Source organism: Emydura macquarii, unplaced genomic scaffold, assembly GCF_026122565.2.
Source record: "Emydura macquarii macquarii isolate MOO-44397 ecotype Brisbane River unplaced genomic scaffold, CSIRO-AGI_Emac_v2 contig_2473, whole genome shotgun sequence".
NCBI lineage: Eukaryota > Metazoa > Chordata > Testudines > Chelidae > Emydura > Emydura macquarii.
In genome coordinates, this window is record NW_027132610.1 from 40342763 (window position 1) to 40363595 (window position 20833).

The 20833-nt window shown below is 43.7% G+C and overlaps 1 protein-coding gene across 7 annotated transcripts in view; it reads right to left on the bottom strand.

Annotated features, from left to right (window-relative positions):
• Positions 1-20833, bottom strand: part of MYCBP2 (MYC binding protein 2) — a 477832-nt gene that overhangs the window by 316825 nt on the left and 140174 nt on the right. For 6 of the 7 annotated variants that reach the window (XM_067563273.1, XM_067563271.1, XM_067563272.1 and 3 more), the window contains exons 18-22: positions 19702-19809; positions 17730-17849; positions 15693-15774; positions 2941-3058; positions 225-429 (exon numbers count right to left, since the gene is read on the bottom strand). In XM_067563273.1, coding sequence (XP_067419374.1) covers positions 225-429; positions 2941-3058; positions 15693-15774; positions 17730-17849; positions 19702-19809 — 633 coding nt within the window. The remainder of the gene's footprint in view (positions 1-224; positions 430-2940; positions 3059-15692; positions 15775-17729; positions 17850-19701; positions 19810-20833) is intronic. The other variant, XM_067563270.1, reaches the window with a different exon arrangement.

Consider the following 20833-nt stretch of genomic DNA (forward strand, 5'->3'; position numbering starts at 1 on the left):
ACAAACATTCTTAATAATAAAATTGTATTTGTAAATCAACTAGGAGTGCCACATACAATATAAATACCCTAAAAGTAAAATGTAGTGTCATGAGATAATAGTTTCCTCAATTTGCATCTTTTACTTATTACCTCTACTACTTGCATCGTAATGTTTCAAGTCCCTTCACTAAATGTATGTTAAATTAAATGAACTAATTTACAATTCTATTGAAGAGTTCTTGCCTATTATATGCCTGCTTGCAAAGATCTCTGATGTGGCAAGCACATGAGAGTTAATGAGAGCTTCATCAATCCGAAGAAAAGTCTGATCTCCACTTGCTCCAATCCAAGTAGCTTTGCGTCCATATTTAGATCCAATATTAGGCATGGGTGCTGGCTTTGCATTCCAGTATGGCATATCCAGAATTGGTCTGCCAAGTTGTCCCTTCTAAAACAAGAATTCAGTAATTAGTAAATACTAGCAACAATGGTTTCAGATGGACAAACTAGCATAGATTCAATATACAAAATGGAAAATTGGAAAAAGAAGACCCATTAAAAGTTTAATTCATAATTTCATCATTATGGCATTGGGGTGCATAACAAATTTAAAAACAAAGAACATATTTAAAGTCGATCCTGACAGAACACAAACAACCCTTTCCATATACATCCTCAAACCCATCATATGAGTAAAAAAGCTCTAAATTTGGGCACTTACAGCTTCTAGAGTTTGTCAAAAATCAATGAATTCTATATATTGAGACCAAATCATTTCTCAACAAGTTTCAGCAGTACTGCAGAGCAAAATCATTGGATCAGTCTTATTCAAACTGATACCTGAGCTAATTTAATATAAGTAGTAATAGTGCTTTGTGCATATCAAATTGTTCGTAATTTTCATTCATTTTCATTGAAGTAGGACAATTTTAATGAACATACACTTCTCACAATTTGAACTTTCCAGGGTGAAAAACGCTTCTATCTTTCTTTTCTTTATATGCGTCTATATAAATATCTGAATGAATATCTGCATTTTAAAGTTAATGTTATAAATTTAAAGTGTATCAGACAGCAACTTTCTTGATGAAAAGTGACATTATGACAACAGCAACACAGGAGCGTAACAAAGGTTTTAAGCAAGTTTCTGTTACGCTTTAATATTTGTAACACTGGAATAACTATTGCTAAACAGAGAACATGTTATATAAATGCTTAACAAAAATTTTTCCTTTTTAAAACTAATTTTAAATTGAGAGTTACTGTTAATGTAATAGTTACTGGAACAAAGTCAGAGGACAAAGATAAGGTGATCCCAGATAAGACCAGAGGTGAAAAACTAAGGGTCCTGAAACAAAGACCTTGGGAGTTGATTTCAACGGGCTTTACATCAGGCCCTGAAGTTATTTACCAGTAACTGAAGTTTTACATTTCCTCCACAAATTTACAGCCTTACCTACTGCACAGAATGACACAGGACTCAATCTGGATACAATTTAATATAGAAAAATCAAGGCTTGTCTTCTATTTTTCTAAGCAGTGAGTATCTACATGAGAAATATTTATAGGGGAAACTGGTATTTAGGAAAACTAACATTGTCCAGAAAGAAAGACTCTTTATGAGTTTATTTTTAAAGCTATGATACCTCCATTATTTGTTGCAGGCCTTTGAAATTCAGGAGGAGATAGCCTAAGGGCAAGAAAATACCTTTTTTTTTTCTTCACCCCATGACATTCTACAAGTTATGCTGAAGGCTGAAATATCTTTGAAAAGTGTAACTTCTCTTCCAGTGAATTTGTTGACAAATTGGTATGCCAGAATGCCAAAATAATGCCTGCTTATGAATATACCAGCCCCATAATACCAACAAAGCAGGGCTGGCAAAATACTGCATTAGGAATTCTAGGACTAGTCACAGCATCTCCCAGGAGGCATTGAAGCTCCCCCTGACAAATCCCCCAAGTCCCAAACATGTGGTAGTTCACCACTCTTCTCCCCTGTGGACACCACATGGACAAAAGTAGTGAGAAGAGAGCAGAGAGCACAAGCTGAGCTGGGACATCCCACTAAGAACCTCCAGTGGACCCAGCCCATGACCCCTGCAGCATTCCCACCCCTGTGATAATAGCTTTCTCCTGCTACCACCTAATGCATGCAGTGTTGTTGTAGCCACATTTGTCCCAGGATATTACACACACAAGATGTGTGAGGTATTATCTTTTATTGGACCAACTTCTGTTGGTGAAAGACATTTTCGAGATACACAGAACTCTTCTTCCAGTCTGGGAAACTAACTTAAGTAGTTAACACATATTTCAAGGGACCATTCAAGGTGAAGTGGCCCATTAACACCCCCTCCAGTCATAGGGAGGGAAGGAAGGGGGAAGGAAGCAGCTGGGGGTTGTTGTTAGTGGGTTACAGATGGCTGTAATAAGCCATAAATCCAGAGTGTCTATTCAGTCCATGATTTTAGTGTCTAGCAAAGTTATTAATTTAAGTCACCTCCTACAATTTTTAACGTAAGTGTTTGAATCAGCCCTACCACTAGTGTGAGAAAACAGGAGGTACTACCTTTCTACCCGCCTCCCACAACTTCCCATACAGCCCAAGCAGAAGCTCTGATGTGAGTCAGGATTGTTCTGAACAGTAAGCATCTTTTCCCTGCATCACCTTCTGATGTAGGAATAGTCTGCAGGTACCATGAAATCCCACCACACTAGTTTGCAAGTAGTTTTGAAGTCAATGCCAATTAGAAAAAAATTATTCCCCTTGTAAACCATGTACATTTAATATGGTACTCATTAACAAATAGGGAACAGCAGGAGATTTTCCACCGTTATGCTTTTCTACTCAGATTTAAAATATTAAAGACATATCAACATTTAATGAACACAGGCATAAGTTAGGTATATGCAAATGTGTGCAACTTTCCAAAAGTAAAAATAAATGTTTTCTTACAGAGAAACTTCCAAATGTGAAGACCTGTCCATCCATTAAGAGAATGGCTGTATGGTTGCTTCCTGCAGTAACCTGTGTGCTAGGACCTGGTAATGCCTGCACCAGAGTGGGACATCCCCTATTGTCAAAATAAAACCACACCAGTATCAGTGCATCTTTATGCAACATTTGTATATTAAATGTATGTATTAACACATGTATTGATATTAATAATCGTGCAGTTGATAACAAAGCTATGTTCATATAGTGCATGGACGCAGAGAGCCAAGCTCTACACAACCATCAAGAAAATGAATTTGAGGAATACGCATGAAAAAAACTTTTGAAACCATTAACCTTAGTGAATATCAAAAATAAAAATGGCTAACATAATAGACTAAAGGTTAAATTAACAAAATAAGAGAATGCAGTACAAAAGTAGTAACATTGTTATTGTATAAGAGCATTTGTCAGACACTATTTGTATTATCTCACAGCTGAATATTCATCTAATACTCGGATCCCAAGCATGGCTTGCACGACTACTGGATGCACTCTGCCCCAGCTATCTAGGGAGGGGCAGAGGAGGAAAGATGATCCTGGCTCTGCATCTCTCAAACACAGGGAAAGGCATTAGAACACTCTCTCTTTTCCCCAACAAGTTCATAGATACTAAAAAGAATAATCTGCCCAGAAGACCTGAAAAGTTTTCTGTGTGCCTCTCAAATGCAGATGTCTTTAAGGAAAACACCAAATCCCTCTACCAGTCTCTCCACAACTGAAGTAGAAGTAGTGAGTGTATCTGAGGGAGAGGACAGTAAGTTTAAATGGTGAGTGAAAAAAAAAAACCCTGAAGTGATACTTCAGAAAAGAAGCAGTGAGATTGAGAGATGAGAAAAACATTAACATTGAGGAGAGCAAATTAAAGGCCTGACAAAACAAGGTTACTTACCAGTAACTGTTGTTCTTCGAGATGTGTTGCTCATATCCATTCCAATATAGGTGTGTGCGTGCCCAGTGCACAGATTCCCGGAACTTTTTTCCCTAGCAAGCCCCGCAGGGCCAGCTCAGGCGACCCCTGGAGTGCCGCGCTCATGTCGCGGTATAAAGGGCGCTGCTGGCCCCGTGGGCCCCCAGTCCCTTCTTTCCGCCGACTCCGACAGCGGGGACGGGGGGTGGGTTTGGAATGGATATGAGCAACACATCTCGAAGAACAACAGTTACTGGTAAGTAACCTTGTTTTCTATCTTCGAGTGAATGCTCATATGCATTCCAATATAGGTGATTAATTAGCCATACCTTGGAGGTGGGTAGGAGTTATCGGTGACCTGCTCTTGACAGCACGGCTCTGCCGAACCCCGCATCTTCCCTGGCCTGCTCCACGATGGCGTAGTGCGACGTGAACGTATGTTCCGACGACCAGGTCGCTGCTCTGCAGATGTCCTGCAGGGGCACCCGCTCCAGGAAAGCCGCGGAGGAGGCCTGGGCTCTAGTTGAGTGTGTCCGTACCGTACCTGGGAGGGGCACCCCTGCCTGCTCATAACATGCTTTGATGCAGGCGGTAATCCAGTTGGAGATTCGCTGGGTGGAGACAGGTGACCTTTCATCCTGTCCGCCACAGCCACGAAGAGCTGTGTCAACTTCCGGAAAGGCTTAGTCTGCTCAATATAGTAGGCCAAGGCTCGCCTGACATCCAGCGAATGTCCTCTCCTTTCCTCTTCCGAACCATGGGGTTTTGGAAAGAACACAGGAAGGAAAATATCTTGATTACAGTGGAACTGGGACACCACCTTAGGCATAAATGCTGGGTGGGGCCTCAGTCGGACCTTATCCTTGTAAAACACAGTGTAGGGGGGCTCCGAGGTCAATGCCCTTAGTTCGGAGACCCTCCTAGCCGAGGTAATGGCCACCAGGAAGGCTACCTTCGAAGACAGGAGGAGAAGGGAGCATGTGGCCATGAGCTCGAAGGGGTGTCTCATCAACATGTTAAGCACCAAGTTGAGGTCCCATGGCGGCACCGGGTCCCGGACCTGAGGGAAGGTCCTCTCCACCCCCTTAAGGAAGCTAACTGACATGGGGTGGGAAAATAAGGACCGTCCATCCACTGGCTGGTGGAAAGCCGAAATGGCTGCCAGGTGTACCTTGAGGGAAGCCAGGGCCAGGCCCTGCAGCTTCAGGTGCAGCAGGTATTCTAAGATAGCCTGTATGGGTGAGAGACTCGCCTGTAAACCTTTAGATTCCGCCCACCCCGAAAACCTCCTCCACTTAGCCCTGTACGTAACTTGTGTGGATGGTTTCCTGCTACCCAGGAGAACCTACTGGACTTGTAGGGAGCAGGCCCTCTCTCCCTCCGTCAGCCACAGAGTCTCCAGGCAGTAAGATGGAGGGAGTCCAGGTCCGGGTGCAACAAGCGCCCCATGGTCCTGGGAGATCAAGTCGCATCGTCTGGATAGCGGAATCGGCTCGGTGATGGAGAGGTCGAGCAGCATACTGTACCAATGCTGTCTCGGCCACGATGGGGCGATAAGGATGACGTTCGCCCTGTCCCTCTTGATTTTGAGAAGGACTTGTGGCAAGAGCGGAATGGGGGGGAATGCGTACATTAGGCCCCCTGTCCAGTCTATCAGGAATGCAACTGACAGCGAGCCCGGCTCGCGACCCCTGAGCGAGCAAAACCTCGGGCATTTCCTGTTCCAGGCTGATGTGAACAGGTCTAGATGGGGAATACCCCACCTCTGGAAGATTAAAGTCACTATGTCCCGGTGTAAGGACCAGTCGTGGCGGGGTGAGAATGACCTGCTGAGGCGGTCCGCCTCGTCGTTCTGGACCCCAGGGAGGTGAGAGGCAGATAAGTGAAAATCGTGCCTCACCGCGAAATCCCACAGGCGAATAGCTTCCTGGCAGAGAGCCGAGGAGCGTGCTCCCCCTTGTCTGTTCACGTAGAACATAGCTGCCGTATTGTCCGTGAGGACCTGGATCACCCTGCCCTTCAGGAATTGAAGGAAAACCTTGCAGGCCAAGCGGACCGTTCTGAGCTCGCGCACACTGATGTGCAGAGCCCTTTCCTCGGGTGACCATAGCCCTTGGGTGCCCCGGTTGCGACTGATGTGGGCTCCCCATCCCACATCGGATGCATCTGTGATGAGCGTCACTGACGGAGTTAGGTCTCTGAACGGGACTCCCTTCATCACTTCCCTTGGGTCCCTCCACCAACTGAGGGAGGACAGCACCTGTGGGGGAACCATGACCACTCTAGTTAGAGAATGCCTGTTTGGCACATACACCGAGGCTAACCATGCCTGTAGAGGCCTAAGCCTAAGGCGAGCCAGCCTCACTACATACGTGGAGGCTGCCATATGTCCCAACAGCTGCAGACAACGTCTGGCCGTCGTCGTGGGGGACCTGTGGAGATCAGAGATAATGGCCGCCATTGCCTCGAACCGAGTCTGCGGGAGGAAGGCTCTGGCCTGTACCGCATCCAATGTAGCTCCAATAAAATCTATAAGTTGTACTGGAGAGAGTGTGGATTTCTGTTCATTAATGAGTAACCCCAATCTGGCGCATGTCTCGCAGGTGAGACGTAAGCTACTCCTCACATGGGCCCTCGACTTCCCCCGGATCAACCAGTCATCCAGGTAGGGGAAGACCTGTACCCCGCTGCGACGCAGGTGGGCCACCACCACTGCCATGCATTTAGTAAAAACTCTGGGTGCTGAGGAGAGCCCAAAAGGTAGGGACCGAAACTGGTAGTGTCGCCCGGCTACCATGAACCGTAAGAACCTCCTATGGCTGGATAATATAGAGGTATGGAAGTACGCATCCTTCAAATCCAGGGCAGCGTACCAATCCCCAGGGTCTAAGACCGGAATGATCGTGGCAAGGGAAACCATACTGAATTTAATGCGTCTGATATACTTATTCAGACGACGTAGGTCTAAAATGGGTCTAAGGCCCCCCCTTCGCCTTGGGAATCAAAAAATATCTAGAATAAAATCCCCAACCTTCCTCGGTCACCGGGACTTCCTCTATTGCCCCCAGCTCCAGGAGTGAATCAATCTCCTGCACCAAGAGCCGAACATGGGCAGGGTCCCTAGGGGGAGAGTCGGGGGGGGGAAGGCCATGAGCTGGAGGGTATAACCCTTGGCGATCACCTCTAGGACCCACCGGTCCGTAGTAATGGCTTCCCATTCTGTAAAGAAAGGACGGAGCCTATCCGCAAACGGTCGGTTAAGATCCCGGGGAGAAGGAAGAGTACTACCCTCCTGCACAGGGTCAAAAACGTTTATTAACATTACCCCCTTTAGAAGGCCCTTGCTGACCCCCAGCAGAGGACCCTTGCCGGCCTCTTCTGTTGGGGCCACGATAGCGCTCACGACCTCTCCTCTGCTGGGCGGGTCGAGGCGGCTGCCTTGGTGGGGGTGGCGGCTGCCTCTGGAATTGAGGCCGGGATTGCCATCTTGCGGCCTGGGGGGTATACAGCCCCAGGGACTTCAGGGTAGCCCGAGAGTCCTTGAGGGCATTCAGTTTTTCATCCGTTTTCTCCTAAAAGAGTCCCGAGCCGTCGAAGGGGAGGTCTTGTATGTCCTGTTGAACCTCCGGGGACAGGCCGGACGCCTGGAGCCAAGAACAGCAGCGCATGACGACAGTGGAGGCCATCGCCCTGCTAGCAGTGTCCGCCGCATCGCTGGCAGACTGCAGGGCCGCATTTGCCACCGCCTCCCCCTCCTGCAATACTGTGGCAAAATCCGCCGCTTGGTCAGGCGGTAATGTGGCAGCAAACCTTTGCAATGAGGCCCAGAGGTTTAGGTTATATTTGCCTAAGAGGGCCTGGTGGTTCGCTACTCTAAACTGCAAGGCTGCAGTAGAGTAGATCTTCCTCCCAAATAAATCCAGTTTCCGACCCTCCTTGTCTTTGGGAGTGTTCCCCTGGTTCCCTTGACCATCTCTTCGGTTGGCCGCATCGACCACCAAAGAGCTTGGGGCAGGATGGTTATATAAAAACTCAATATTATGGGGACATAATATTTTCTCTCTGCACCCTTGGATGTGGAAGGTAGAGAGGAGGGGGTCTGCCAGAGGTTCCTGGCGATCTTCATGACCCTGTCATGGACTGGTAGGGTTGCCCTTGATGGCCCCACAGACCTTGAGGGCCCAAATAAAGGGTCCTCCTCCTCAGACATGAGCTTAAACTCCATGCCCAAGTTCTCAGCTGCCCTTTTCAGGAGGTCCTGATGGGCGCGGAAATCAAACAGGGGAGCCCTGTGATCCCTGGCCGCCGCATCATCCGGAGATGAGGAGGAGGATGGAGGTAAGGGTCCAGTGGAGGGTCCCTCCCCTGGGTCAGAATCCTCCCCTCAGAGGAGGCGTGGGGGTACCTGAGGGCCCACCGCAGATTGCAGGGACACTGACCCCTGGGCCATGGGAGCGTTCCATGGTCCCCAATATAGCCACTGCCAAGGCCCTTGGCCCCAACCCAGTGCTTGCAAGGGTAGGGGCTGCTGCACCATAGCCCGTTTGCCTCCCGAACCTCCCATGCGTCGCTTGCCACTGCGACGTGGAGAGCGGCTGGACGACGACGATGGCAACCAGTGCCGACGTCTGCGGTGCCGGTGGGAGGACGAGACCGGGGAAGACGACGTCGAGGACCTGCCCCTATGTCGGGACGACTTGCGGTGCCGCTTACCCCCTCTGGAGCGGGAGCGGTGCCGGTGAAGCTGAGGAGACTCTGTCCTCCAAGTCGTCGGCGCCGGGCCCATCGGCGCCGGGCCCATCGGCGCCTGCGCTAGCGGTACCGACATGGAAGGAGGCTGCCGGGTTTCTGGCGCTGACGGTCGCGGGCTACTGTCCCTCGATATACCGGACAGGGACCCTGACCGGTGCCGGGACGGGCTCCGTTCCGGAGTTTGCGAGCCCGAACTGCGGCCTTTGCCGGGGTCGGAGCTGGACCAACGGCGATCCCGGCGATGGACTCGGGACCGCCCACGGTGCCGCGGTGCCGAGTCGCTCGACGACCTAGAGTCGGAGCTCGGAGGGGAGTCAACGCACTCCACCCTCCGTGACCGTCTGGATGGAGACTTAGATTGGGAACGTCTCCACCCACCGGGACCACCCAGCACGGGTTTGCCCCGAGACGCAGGTCCCTTACCCCTCGGCCGAGGGGGGGACAGAGACGTAGGCAGGGCCATGAGGGCGCGTGCCGCAATAAACGTCTCCAGCGTCGATGGCCCTTGCAGGTGCACTCCCCCACCCCCAGGAGTCAGGGGAGGCAGCCCGCGTGGAGACACCGGGGCCAGAGTGATCTCCACGGCCCGTGGCTGGGGTGTCTCCTTACTCGCTCCTTGCTGCGGTAGCAGGGAGAAGTCCTTAGGTGCGGTCAGGGACCGTGCCGTCTTCTTCGGCACCTTTGGTGCCGGTGTCAGTGCCGAGGGCGGTGCCAGTGGAGGGGCGCTCCGCACCGACGACACACTCGGTGCTGACGGTGACCGAGATGGTTCGGACACTGGTCGGAGCGCTGACTCCATCAAAATAGCCTTCAGCCTAGCGTCTCTTTCTTTTTGAGTCCGAGGCTTGAAGGACTTACAGATCCGGCACTTGTCACGTCTATGTTGCTCCCTGAGACACCGGAGGCAACGGTCATGTGGATCGCTAACCGGGAAGGCTTTAGCACAGAGATCACAGTTCTTAAAGCCTGAAGTTCTTAAAGCCCGGCATGACTCCAAGAACAGAACCCCGTCAGGGGTACTTATCTCTAACACTTAACTACTAACTATCAACAACTACTTAACACTACACGCTAAAGAAACAGTCAATAAACAAGCTAGGGTACGAATGCTACTTGCAGACAGCAAGAGGCAATAGTTCCAGCAACCGTCACAGGCAGAAAGGAGGAACTGGGGGCCCGCGGGGCCAGCAGCACCCTTTATACCGCGACATGAGCGCGGCACTCCAGGGGGCGCATGAGCTGGCCCTGCGGGGCTTGCTAGGGAAAAAAGTTCCGGGAATCTGTGCACGGGGCGCGCACACACCTATATTGGAATGCATATGAGCAATCACTCGAAGATAGAAGTCAACATTGACTTTTGATGGGCTTCGGATCATGGCCTAAGGGCTTCCTTACATTTGCAAACTGTTTAGATTAAGTTAGGGTCTCAATTTAAAGTGGAATAGCTATTCCTGAATAAGTCTTGATGACTGGAGCGAAAGACAATGGAAAGATTAGGAATGAGAAAAGGAAGAAAAGATAAAAAGAATACCAGGTAAAGAAGGACATGGAATATGATGCAAAAATAAAGATACACAAACATAGAATTAAGGAAAGGAAATTTGGAGCCAAGAGCAAAGAAGGAAATGTACAAGTGAAATGTATATTAGCAAGTTACATTATTTAAGATGTTATAGAAAACTCAGTTCTTATTTGGTCAGCAATGTGCTCAGCACAGCACATTTGGACAGATATGCAAGAAGGTTATCATTCTAAAATAGTAACACATTAGATATTCTGATGTTAATCCAAAGCAAAAATAAGGCAAATTTTGTTTTATTATATCTTATATAAATACAAACCACTGGAAGTGAGTTAATGTTATGTTTGGCTAGAATTTGAAACACTGAAAATAAGGAAATCAAGAAAATGGACAAATGGATAGAGAACTGGCTCATACAAGTGATCAATGGCTCCATGTCTAGCTCTGCAACTGCTTTATTAATGATCAATTGCACCCTCAGCAAGTTTATATTTAGATACCCTGCAAGGTAGGGATAGGATACAGAGTGACCTAAACAAACTGGAGGATTGGGCCAAAAGAAAAGAGTCCTCCACTTAAACAGACATTTAGAATATTGTGTCCAGTTTTGGGCCCCCCAATACAAAAAGGATGTGGACAAGTTGGAGAGAGTCCAGCGGAGGGCAACAAAAAAATTATGATTGAGGGAAAGCCTTTAACTACCTGAAAGGGGGTTCTAGGGAGGAGGACAGCTGTTCTCGTGGCAGTGGCAGAACAAGGAAATTTTCAGAGTGATTATTCCCCTCTATTCGGCATTGGTGAGGCCGCATTTAGAATATTGTGTCCAGTTTTGGGCCCCCCAATACAAAAAGGATGTGGACAAGTTGGAGAGAAACTGGGCTTGTTTAGTCTGCAAAAGAGAAGAGTGAGGGGGGATTTGATAGCGGCCTTTAACTACCTGAAAGGGGGTTCTAGGGAGGATGGGGCTAGGCTGTTCTCGGTGGTGGCAGATGTCTCAAGTTGCAGGGAGGGAGGTCTAGGTTGGACATTAGGAAAAAGTTTTTTACTAGGAGGGTGGTGAAGCACTGGAATGGGTTACCTAGGGAGGTGGTGGAATCTCCATCCTTAGAGGTTTTTAAGCTGCGGCTTGACAAAGCCCTGGTTGGGATGATATAGCAGAGGTTAGTCCTGCTTTGAGCAGGGGTTGGACTAGATGACCTCCTGAGGTCCCTTCCAACTCTAATATTCTATGATTCTATGATTCTATGTTAATCCAAAGCAAAAATAAGGCAAATTTTGTTTTATTATATTATATAAATACAAACCACTAAGTGAGTTAATGTTATGTTTGGCTAGAATTTGAAACACTGAAAATAAGGAAATCAAGAAAATCAAATTAGGAGCTCATACAAACTTTCTCTCTGCAACTGCACAATCCTGTATATTTTATGGTATACATATAACAAAATAAACAGACAATGCATAGAAATTTTCAGACCAAAGTGAAAGCTACACACTGAATTTAATGACAATTTTCATAAACTAGTTTATGAAATACTTTGGGGACTGAAATTCTCCTTGCCTATCTGCTAGAAGAGAGGGCATTATTGGTTCTTAAGGAGTTTGTGCAAAATCCCTTCCTGCTGTTTTTTAGACACAGCTGTAGGTCCAACAAGCCATTTCAATGCCTCCTCTGTGACGCTGTGGATATCATCCATTTCACTTTTGAATCCATATTTGGGACACTGCATTTTGCTGTATTCAATGGTTTGGATGTTCTAATCACAGTCACACGAAGGGGAGACTGATTCCCACCTGTACCTCAAGTAACAGCATCTTCCATGGTTTGTTCAGATGCAGTTCAGTGTGGTTCAAAATGTGCATGGCAGGTAGAAACTGAAAGGATGGCTTGTTGGGTCACTGATAATGTGCTTGTTTGGAACAGCAGAGGAGGTCCAGACACTTTACCAGTCCCTTCCTTGCCAGATGCAGAGATATAAGGTGGTCGCATATGGCCCATAGCGGTATTTGTAAATTTCAGGCATTGTTGGGGTATGGTGTCCATAACCTGCCAGATGGGAAGTTCCAGGTAGTCTTCAGTGCATTGAACTTCTCATGCTGTGGCTATATCTCAACAGATAGATGGATATTTGATGTTTGCGAACACAGAAACCCACGCTAGATGCATTGATTTTTAAGTTCCCATGATAATTTGCATAGTCTGATTCAGCTACCTATCCACAAGTTGGGTATGGCAGCTTCTTGTCCACACAGGTAGGTGCACAGTACTCTGCAACGGACTACACCAGGACAAATGGCCAATGTTTGTAGCATTGGGGCAGGTGATCCCCAGCTTGCTCCTGCTAACTTCTGGACAACGTTGACATTAGTCTTCGCTTTGGAAGCTACTTACATGTGGTGATCATGAAAGGATAGTGTGCGGTCAAGAATGACACTAAGATACGTTGGCTTTGGGTCATAACGCAGTTTCACTACAAAACTTGACAGTGTTTTGTGCAATTCTGTTGTCAAAGTCGAGAGTAGAGACTAATGATTTATTTGGATTTGGACTCCGCTGATTATTGATTATTACTGATTTATTTGGATTTGGATTCCGCTGATTATTGATTATTACTGATTTATTTGGATTTGGACTCCATTATCTTAAGGTCAGATACAAGAGTAACGTCAAGTTCTTTAAAATTATGGATTTCAGTTGCAAATGCCAAATCATCAGCATATGCAAATTTCTGCACTACAGTTTCAGGTATAATGTCTTGTGGAGATGTTGAAGAGTGTCAGTGAGTGCAGAACTTTATGGTAGTCCATTATTCAAAGTGCATGGCTTGCTAGTTTGACTTCCGAAGTATACACACATCCTTTGGCCGCTAAGCATTGTGTTCAGCAGCCAGAGAATCTGCTTGCAGGAAATCATTTCAGTAGCAGTCCATCCTTCAATTCTGCGTCATATGCCACTGACAGACTGATGAAAGCAGTACTAGTCTTGAGTTTTTGTTGGAATCTTCCCTCTATGTTTGCAGTGAGGGCAAGAACCTGGTGCAGTCAGAAACCAGCTTGCTCCTTTTTGTCCACTGTAACCTCCAGGTCCTTTTCTGCAGAACTGCTGCCTAGCCCATTGGTCCCAGTTTGTAGCAGTGCATGGGATTCTTCCACCCTAAGTACAGGACTCACTTGTCCTTGTTGAACCGCATCAGATTCTTTTGGCCCAATCCTCCAATTTATCTAGGTCACTCTGTATCCTATCCCTACCCTCCAGCATATCTACAACTCCACCCAGATTAGTGTCATCTGCAAACTTGCTGAGGGTGCAATCCACTTGATCGTTAATGAAGATGTCGAACAAAACTGGCCCCAGGACCGACTCCAGGGACACTCCACTTGTTATAGGCTGCCAACTAGACATCAACTTGTTGATCGCTACCTGTTGAGCCCGATGATCTAGCCAGCTTTCTATCCACCTTATAGTCCATTCATCCAACCCATACTACTTTAACTTGCTGGCAAGAATACTGTGGGACACCGTATCAAAAGCTTTGCTAAAGTCAAGATATATCATGTCCACCTGTCCAGTGCTTCCGGAAAGGAAAAATGAGTATATGCCTCCTTGCTTCTTGATACACTGCATCATGATTAAGTCATCCATCAGAATCTGCACTGTGGAGTTTTGAATAGGTAAGGCGGCCATGCAAGCTTGCCTGATGGCTCCAAGCTTCAGGACATTGACGTGGAGCCCCATGTGTTCCACGGACCAGGCCCCTTGCATTTGTACATCATTCAGTTAAGACTCCGCAGTCTATCTTGGATGCATCAGTGATTAAAATCCTTGTCAGGACAGGGCAGGGAACGGTAACCCTCCACACACATGCTTGATTTCACTGGTAAAGGTGAGGAGTGTAGCTTTTTCCAACAGTGGTACTAAATACAGAGACGGTATCAGCGCCAGTTCTTGTGCCAGTTGTTTTTTCAGCAAAGGGAATGACTGTGGAGGTGACCCAGATTCCTCCAAGGTGTATCTCAGCTCCTTACTGTCACAGACACTGGTAAGAAGGTCAGCACCAGATCTCTCGTTCCTTGTGCTGTTCCTCGTCAGGTCAAAGACACAGATATTCTGCCCTTCAAGGAGTGATGTTTTGTGTCCTCCTTCCAGGATGTCCCTTCTTATTTGTGGCTATATTTGGGCTTTGTCTGACTCAGTGAGAGAAAGCATCGTCTTTATGTATGGATAGATGCCAGCATTATTGCCTAGAACACTGATGCCTGAGCACTGGATGAAGGTGCCAAGGCAATCAATGCCAAGGATTTAGCTCATGTTGAAGTGGTCAGTACTGAAGTCACCAGTACTCTCTTCACCTTACCAGTACTTGATCCACGGTATGATGTGCATTTGAAGGAACACTAGATGATGTTAGCTTATCTGGCCTCGCTCTGGTAGAGAGGATCACCTCTGGGTCTGAAGTGACCCACACAGACTGTTCCAACTGATGTAGCTTGAGCCCCACATGCCTGGATTTGCAGGTCCTGGCTGAAAAAGATATGTGCAGAGCACCTGTCCAGAATGTGACTCTCCCCTAGGAAGAAACAGCATCAACTCTGTCCATCATTTATAGGAACCAATCTGTCACAGGATAGGTAGAGTTTAACGCTGAACGTTTGGAGTCCACCATGACATTTGGTGGGTGATGCAGAGTCTCAGACTCGTCTTCAAGGAAACATATGGGGGAAAGGGAATGTCCAATGACTTTTCTTCTCTTTTTTCCCCTCTTTTTTGGGTATAGGGGGTACATTCAATGCAGAGTGTGGAAAGATTAAGAGTTCTTCACAAATTTGATAAAACTGTTTTAAAGTCTCTAACAAGAATAGCGGGTCAGACTTGCCAGGTTCTGTCTCACTGCCATGAACAGAAAGAGGAAGTGAGAGAGGTTTATTGCCCTCTGTCCTTTATACTCTCAAACAGGAGCCTGAGGAGGCACAACACATATGCATGGCCCCAACAGACACTGCTATTCCAAATAATGCTCCCTTGCATGCATGAGATGCATGCATACCTACACTGGGATCCACACTGAAATGTACTCAAAGAGGAACATTTATATTCACGTACTTTACTGTACTTCCTGTTATGGTTGGACCTCAGTAATTTACAATAACAACTGGGACACCCACTGAAGACTGAATTTTGCAAACTATCAATTATAAACAAAAAGTAAAGAAGTAAGGACAGTGCAACACAAAATGAATTCTAGTTTTAGTTTATAATACTTCATGATGAATGAGTACATATGTAACATTTTGTAAAATTACTGAAGTCTTAATATGAGGTCTCAGTGCCACACTTTTAAATGTTTGCTGACAAGTAGAGAGACAGAAAATATCTATGTGAAATAGCAAGGTTCTTTAATACTTACATATTGTAGCATGTACCTCTTCAATAACCACCTGTTCCCAGATTCAATAAGCACATAATTCATAATGCTCCTATTAATCAATACGATATGTACAAATATGGCCTTCAACCTATCTACAACATACCTGGAATTAACGTCTCCATGTCCCAGCTGCCCATGCTGCCCGTATCCAAATGTGTAAACATCACCATTCTCCATCAAAACCACTAAAAATAAAATGTTTTGTTTTCAGAATATTTTTTCCTGTCAATTTGAAAAAGACCTCACACATCCCTGGTTTGATGTGTGCTACATGTTACTAAAATATTTTTAGAAGGTACTGACGATACCATCATTGGCTTTAACTTACTGATGTCTTGGATCCCGAAAAGACTTGCATACAATTAACTTTAAGTATGAGATAAGTCTCATTGAAGCCATTCCCTGATGAAAAAAAACTACTGAAATGTTTAACGCTAATATAATATTACATTTTCATCTGTTAATTTAAACAAACTGATTAAAGAGCTACCTGTGTCAAACATGTTCTTCTTCAACAGTTTAATTACAAGAATCATCCAATTTTCATTTTGAACAGAACAAAGTAGCAATCGGAGGAAAATTAGAAAAACCAATTGCTGGATTAAATTAAATTGACTGCCCTAAGCATTTTTTACATTTGTTTGCCTACTAAGAACCTGGGCAAACTGATTTTCCTCTTTCTGGAAAAAAATATTATCCCACTTGCCCCCCCCCTTACCAGAAGATCATTAAAATTCAGTAGAGATGTAGTACACAAATTGAATTAGTGGGCAATGTACAAGTCTATTATTAAAAAATTAAGTCCTATGGATAGCTCTCTATTTTTACATCACAAAGGTAAACCATAGTCATTTAAATACTGTTATATACTAAAAAATAACTACAAATGGTATCATGAGGTTCAATATTTATTTTTGTTCACTGACTTTCAGATCCAAATTTCTCAGTGGAGAGTATTTTCTAACTGGCAGCATTGCAAATTAAATCTGAGATCTGGAAGTCAACTGAGTTCTGTCTTGATTATCATCAAGAACAAAGATTCTGAAAGCAGAATTTAGTTAATTCTTTTGATTATATACAAGCCAGAAAAGAACGTAGCTTGTTATCCCATAGCTATATTCACCCAAATATGCTAATAAATATGTTTTTATTACTAAATCAAACAGATGACTGCAAAAAACAAAGCACAAAAGCCCTTCTCAGACTTTTTGCAATGCTATCATGTATGTATGCAATACTCTTCCAGTCCTAGTCCCAACTTTCTTCATTCAAGTCCATCATTAAAGCCCCACTTTTTAAAGGCCTACATTAATGGTTTTACAGTATTTTACAAAATCCACTAATTTACCACTCACCTCTATTTCCCAATATGTCTTGTTTCTGTGTGTTTAAATTTCTTCACATCAAGTTCTTGAGTACTAACAAAACACAGTACAGTACCTGCCCAATCGTATCAGCATGAAACAATTTTCTTGACTAAAACAAGGATACTATTTTTGCACAGTCACTTTTGTGATCATAACTGTACTTGAAAACAATTTTTTTCCATGGCAGGGATAATCTGGGAGCCTCCAATCTATGCTGACTAGCTAGATTATAATTTGTTCCAATGGACCGCCAAATTACACACAAAATTCACTAAAAATTATAACAATAAATGTTGCTTTGTGGTCAAATTCTGAACCTACTTCTGTTGGAATTGAGGGCCCATGGAAGCATAGCAGGTGCAGTTCCACCACACAGGAGCTAAGGATTAACGAGGGCCACATGAAATACCCATCCCCTGCACAGTTCGGAATTACAGTGGTAACTGGCAGGAGGAGGGGAGTAGAACTAGAGAACCTGTATGGTTTCTTAACCCTCCTTTAGTAGTGAACTGAAATTGACTGCAGATGCTAATCTAACCTAATCACTCCTTTGCACCCCTACAGAGATCTTGAATGGCTAACTGTGATATCCTGTAGGATGCTGAAGTTGGAATTACCCAAAAATATCAATGATTTGATACTTATCTGGGTAGGGATTAACAACACCTTTCCTTACAGAAAGTGGCTCATGGTAGTTAAAGTAGTGGAAGAGCATACGATCACATAATTTTTTCAACAAGTACATGAATTAGATAAAAGCTGTAGCTTTGTACCTGAATGGTGAAATCCACAACTGACTTGTACTGCCCGGAGTTCACAGTCAAAATGGACAGCCCCTGGTGGATAGGTTGTGATTTTGCTGGCATCCTTCTCACCTCTTTCTCCACTTCCGTCTACAAACATAATTTATAATTACATCTCTATTCTTTTCAAAAAGCAAATTTAAGAATACTGAACAATGAGCAAGGATAAGAAAAGAAAACTTATTGAACAAGATAAGAGCAAGAACAACCCACAGTACAGCAGATTTAAAAAGGTCAAAAATGCATATATTGGTAATAAAGCAGATTTTGAGACATGATACACTGAAATCCTATTTGCAAACAACAAAATCTACTAAAGCAGAAGATTTTGAACTGGGAAAAAATGTCTTCATTAACCTAGTTAACTTGCTCATTCTGCAGAAGGTAATTTAAATCAGCAAAACAGGAACTAATATAATAGATGTGTGTTAAATACACAGACCTGTTGCGTAAAAGTTGTATTGTGCCTCCACTTCTTTAAGAAAACAACAGTCACCTATATAGTGCTGTCAATTTACAAACAAATTAGTCATTTCCTGATCTGCCCCTTTTAATACAAACACAATGGTGTGAGAGAGATTTTACAAGGGTTTGAATTGGCCATGTTACTTGTTTTGCAAAACCATAAATGCAGTTCATCCCAAACAATTGCTAGCAAACTGTTTGTCACCAAACTGACTGACATTTAAGATACATTTTTCAGAATCTATTTTAGTAGGGTTTTTTTAAATTAGCCCTACTGCTTTCCATGTAAAGACTGGTTGCACTAGGTACCATGTAGAGACCTTGACATGACAAAATAAATAGGATATCTTTGTAAATTTCGGAAAATTAACTAAAATACCTTTTCTATAAATTAAGGTGTCATTTTAGGATCCTGTAAAACAGATTGGCAACAAAGTTATATTTTCACAGGGACATGAGTGAAGGAGCTTGCATAATACATGCAGGAAGCTAGCAAAACAGAGGTACAGGCTGCAAGCTCCTTGTCATTAGACCAGTTGGTGAAGTGAAGAAAGCTGGTCATGAAAGCTCCATGGAAGAAGTGTGGGTATAATAACTGTGCTTTAATTTGCTAGTCTTGCCACTGTTGCTGGCCACAATGCTACCAGAGTAGCCTGCTGCTAGTACTACAAAAGGTCAGTAAACACCTGTAGCTACTGTTACGACATCAAGACCTTTCAAGACACAGAACTTTGATTGACAGGAGCTATTACTGAAAAGCAAGAGAAAATTCAGAGTGAGTTAGGAAATTGCCCTAAGAAGATACTATGTTAATTTTATGATTATAATGACCACTGCTTTACTATCAAAAGTTGATGAAAGCCAAACTACTTGCTGCAAGCTTTGAAAGCATACGTGTGTCACTACTTTTGACATGTCTTCTGTTACCTCAGTGTAACTTTTACTGAGTAGTTAACTTTTGTAAACCAGAAACATAAAAAAGGGCTTACTTATAGATGGTGAACCTAAAGAAAATCAAATAGGAGCCTTGAATTAATGAATCTGTAATACAACCAATACTTTATCAACTGCAACAGATACAAATTTTGCAAGATCATAAAAAAAGACAAGAAATGAAATGACAGGGCATATGCCAGACTTGAGTCACCTGTCCCAATGGAAAAAGTTAGAAAATTGTGTAAATCTCTTTAATTTTATTTAAACAAATGAGAAAAGACAGAAAAATAAATGGCATACAGTACTTTATCAAAGAAAAAGAAAACAAAACCAAAGATGAGATAGGCTGTCAAACATTTGTACTTTTAAAGTAGTTAAACATATAAAATGTGTTTTCTTTCTCCTCAGGTTACAAGAGACTAACAAGAAAAGAGCAGAATAATTTTTGTGCATTTCTCTGAAAACAAAGATTCAGTGGATGGAAGAAATGACTGGGAGGATGGGCATATGTCCCTCCTAGTCAATAAGGAAGACCAAATACCTTTGTGCTTGTCCCGTTTATGCTTTAGCTGTGCTGGATGGGGTCTGATTCTGGCTAGAGCCTGCTCTCGATGGTTCATAAAAATAGGACCAGGAAATACAAGGGGGCCTGAGGAGAAACATTTTGCACATGCATAGGAAAGCTCACAAAATGGAAACAGTGTGTTCAAACAAAAAATAATTAAAATTAAAAGCGTGAAAAAATGATTCTTTAATTCTACATTGCTCTTGCTTTTTACAAAGTCAAAAATAAGTTAATTTGATACTTCTTGAAGATAAGACCAAAATACTATTCTAAGATGCACTAAATTTCTCACATAAGATACAGATTTTTCCTTGATTTATAAACATGGAACCTTGCTAAAGTCCACGGGACTACACAAGTTGTAAATTGGAGAAGAATTTGGCCCTAAATAGTTAACATTCTCTTTCACAGCTGAAGAAATTTTATATACCATACATAAATGCTAGTCTATCATACTGCAATGTATTCATTTGGCACAAAATAATTAAGTATCATCATGTCAAAGCTAAAACAGAGAAAATTACCCTGTATATGGTTGGTAACATTTCCTAAATTTAAAATTCAGAAATAATATCTATAAAATTATCAACTACCTAGAGACATTCTTTGTGTTCTTTAAAACTATACACTTAGGTGGTTTATTCTATTGACATATTTACAATAGAAAGCTTCATATCTAACTAATTATTTTATGAATGTTTTTTGTAAAGGACACAACTTGGAGAACATATTTACACTTGAATATGCTACTTGCATTATTTATTTAAAAGATCCCAGGACTACAAATTGTGTCTAGGTATTCTCTACAAAAAAATGTGATAAGTTATACTAAAATGTCTTGTAGATGCTTTGTAAAAAACTTTTAAAATAATTGTATTGAAAAATTTTTTACTTGTATATCATGTGTTTTATTTTTCATCATGTATTCTTTGCAACCAGAAACATTCATATGAATAGCCTTTTTCCCACTGACGTCAATGAGTTTTATCATTGACCACAAAAGAGAAGCGAGAGAGAGTCTGTGTTTATAGTCCACTGCCCATATTCCTTCCCACCTTTGAGCCTCTTCAATGCAGTCTAATCTCATTGACCTGAATACTATTTCACT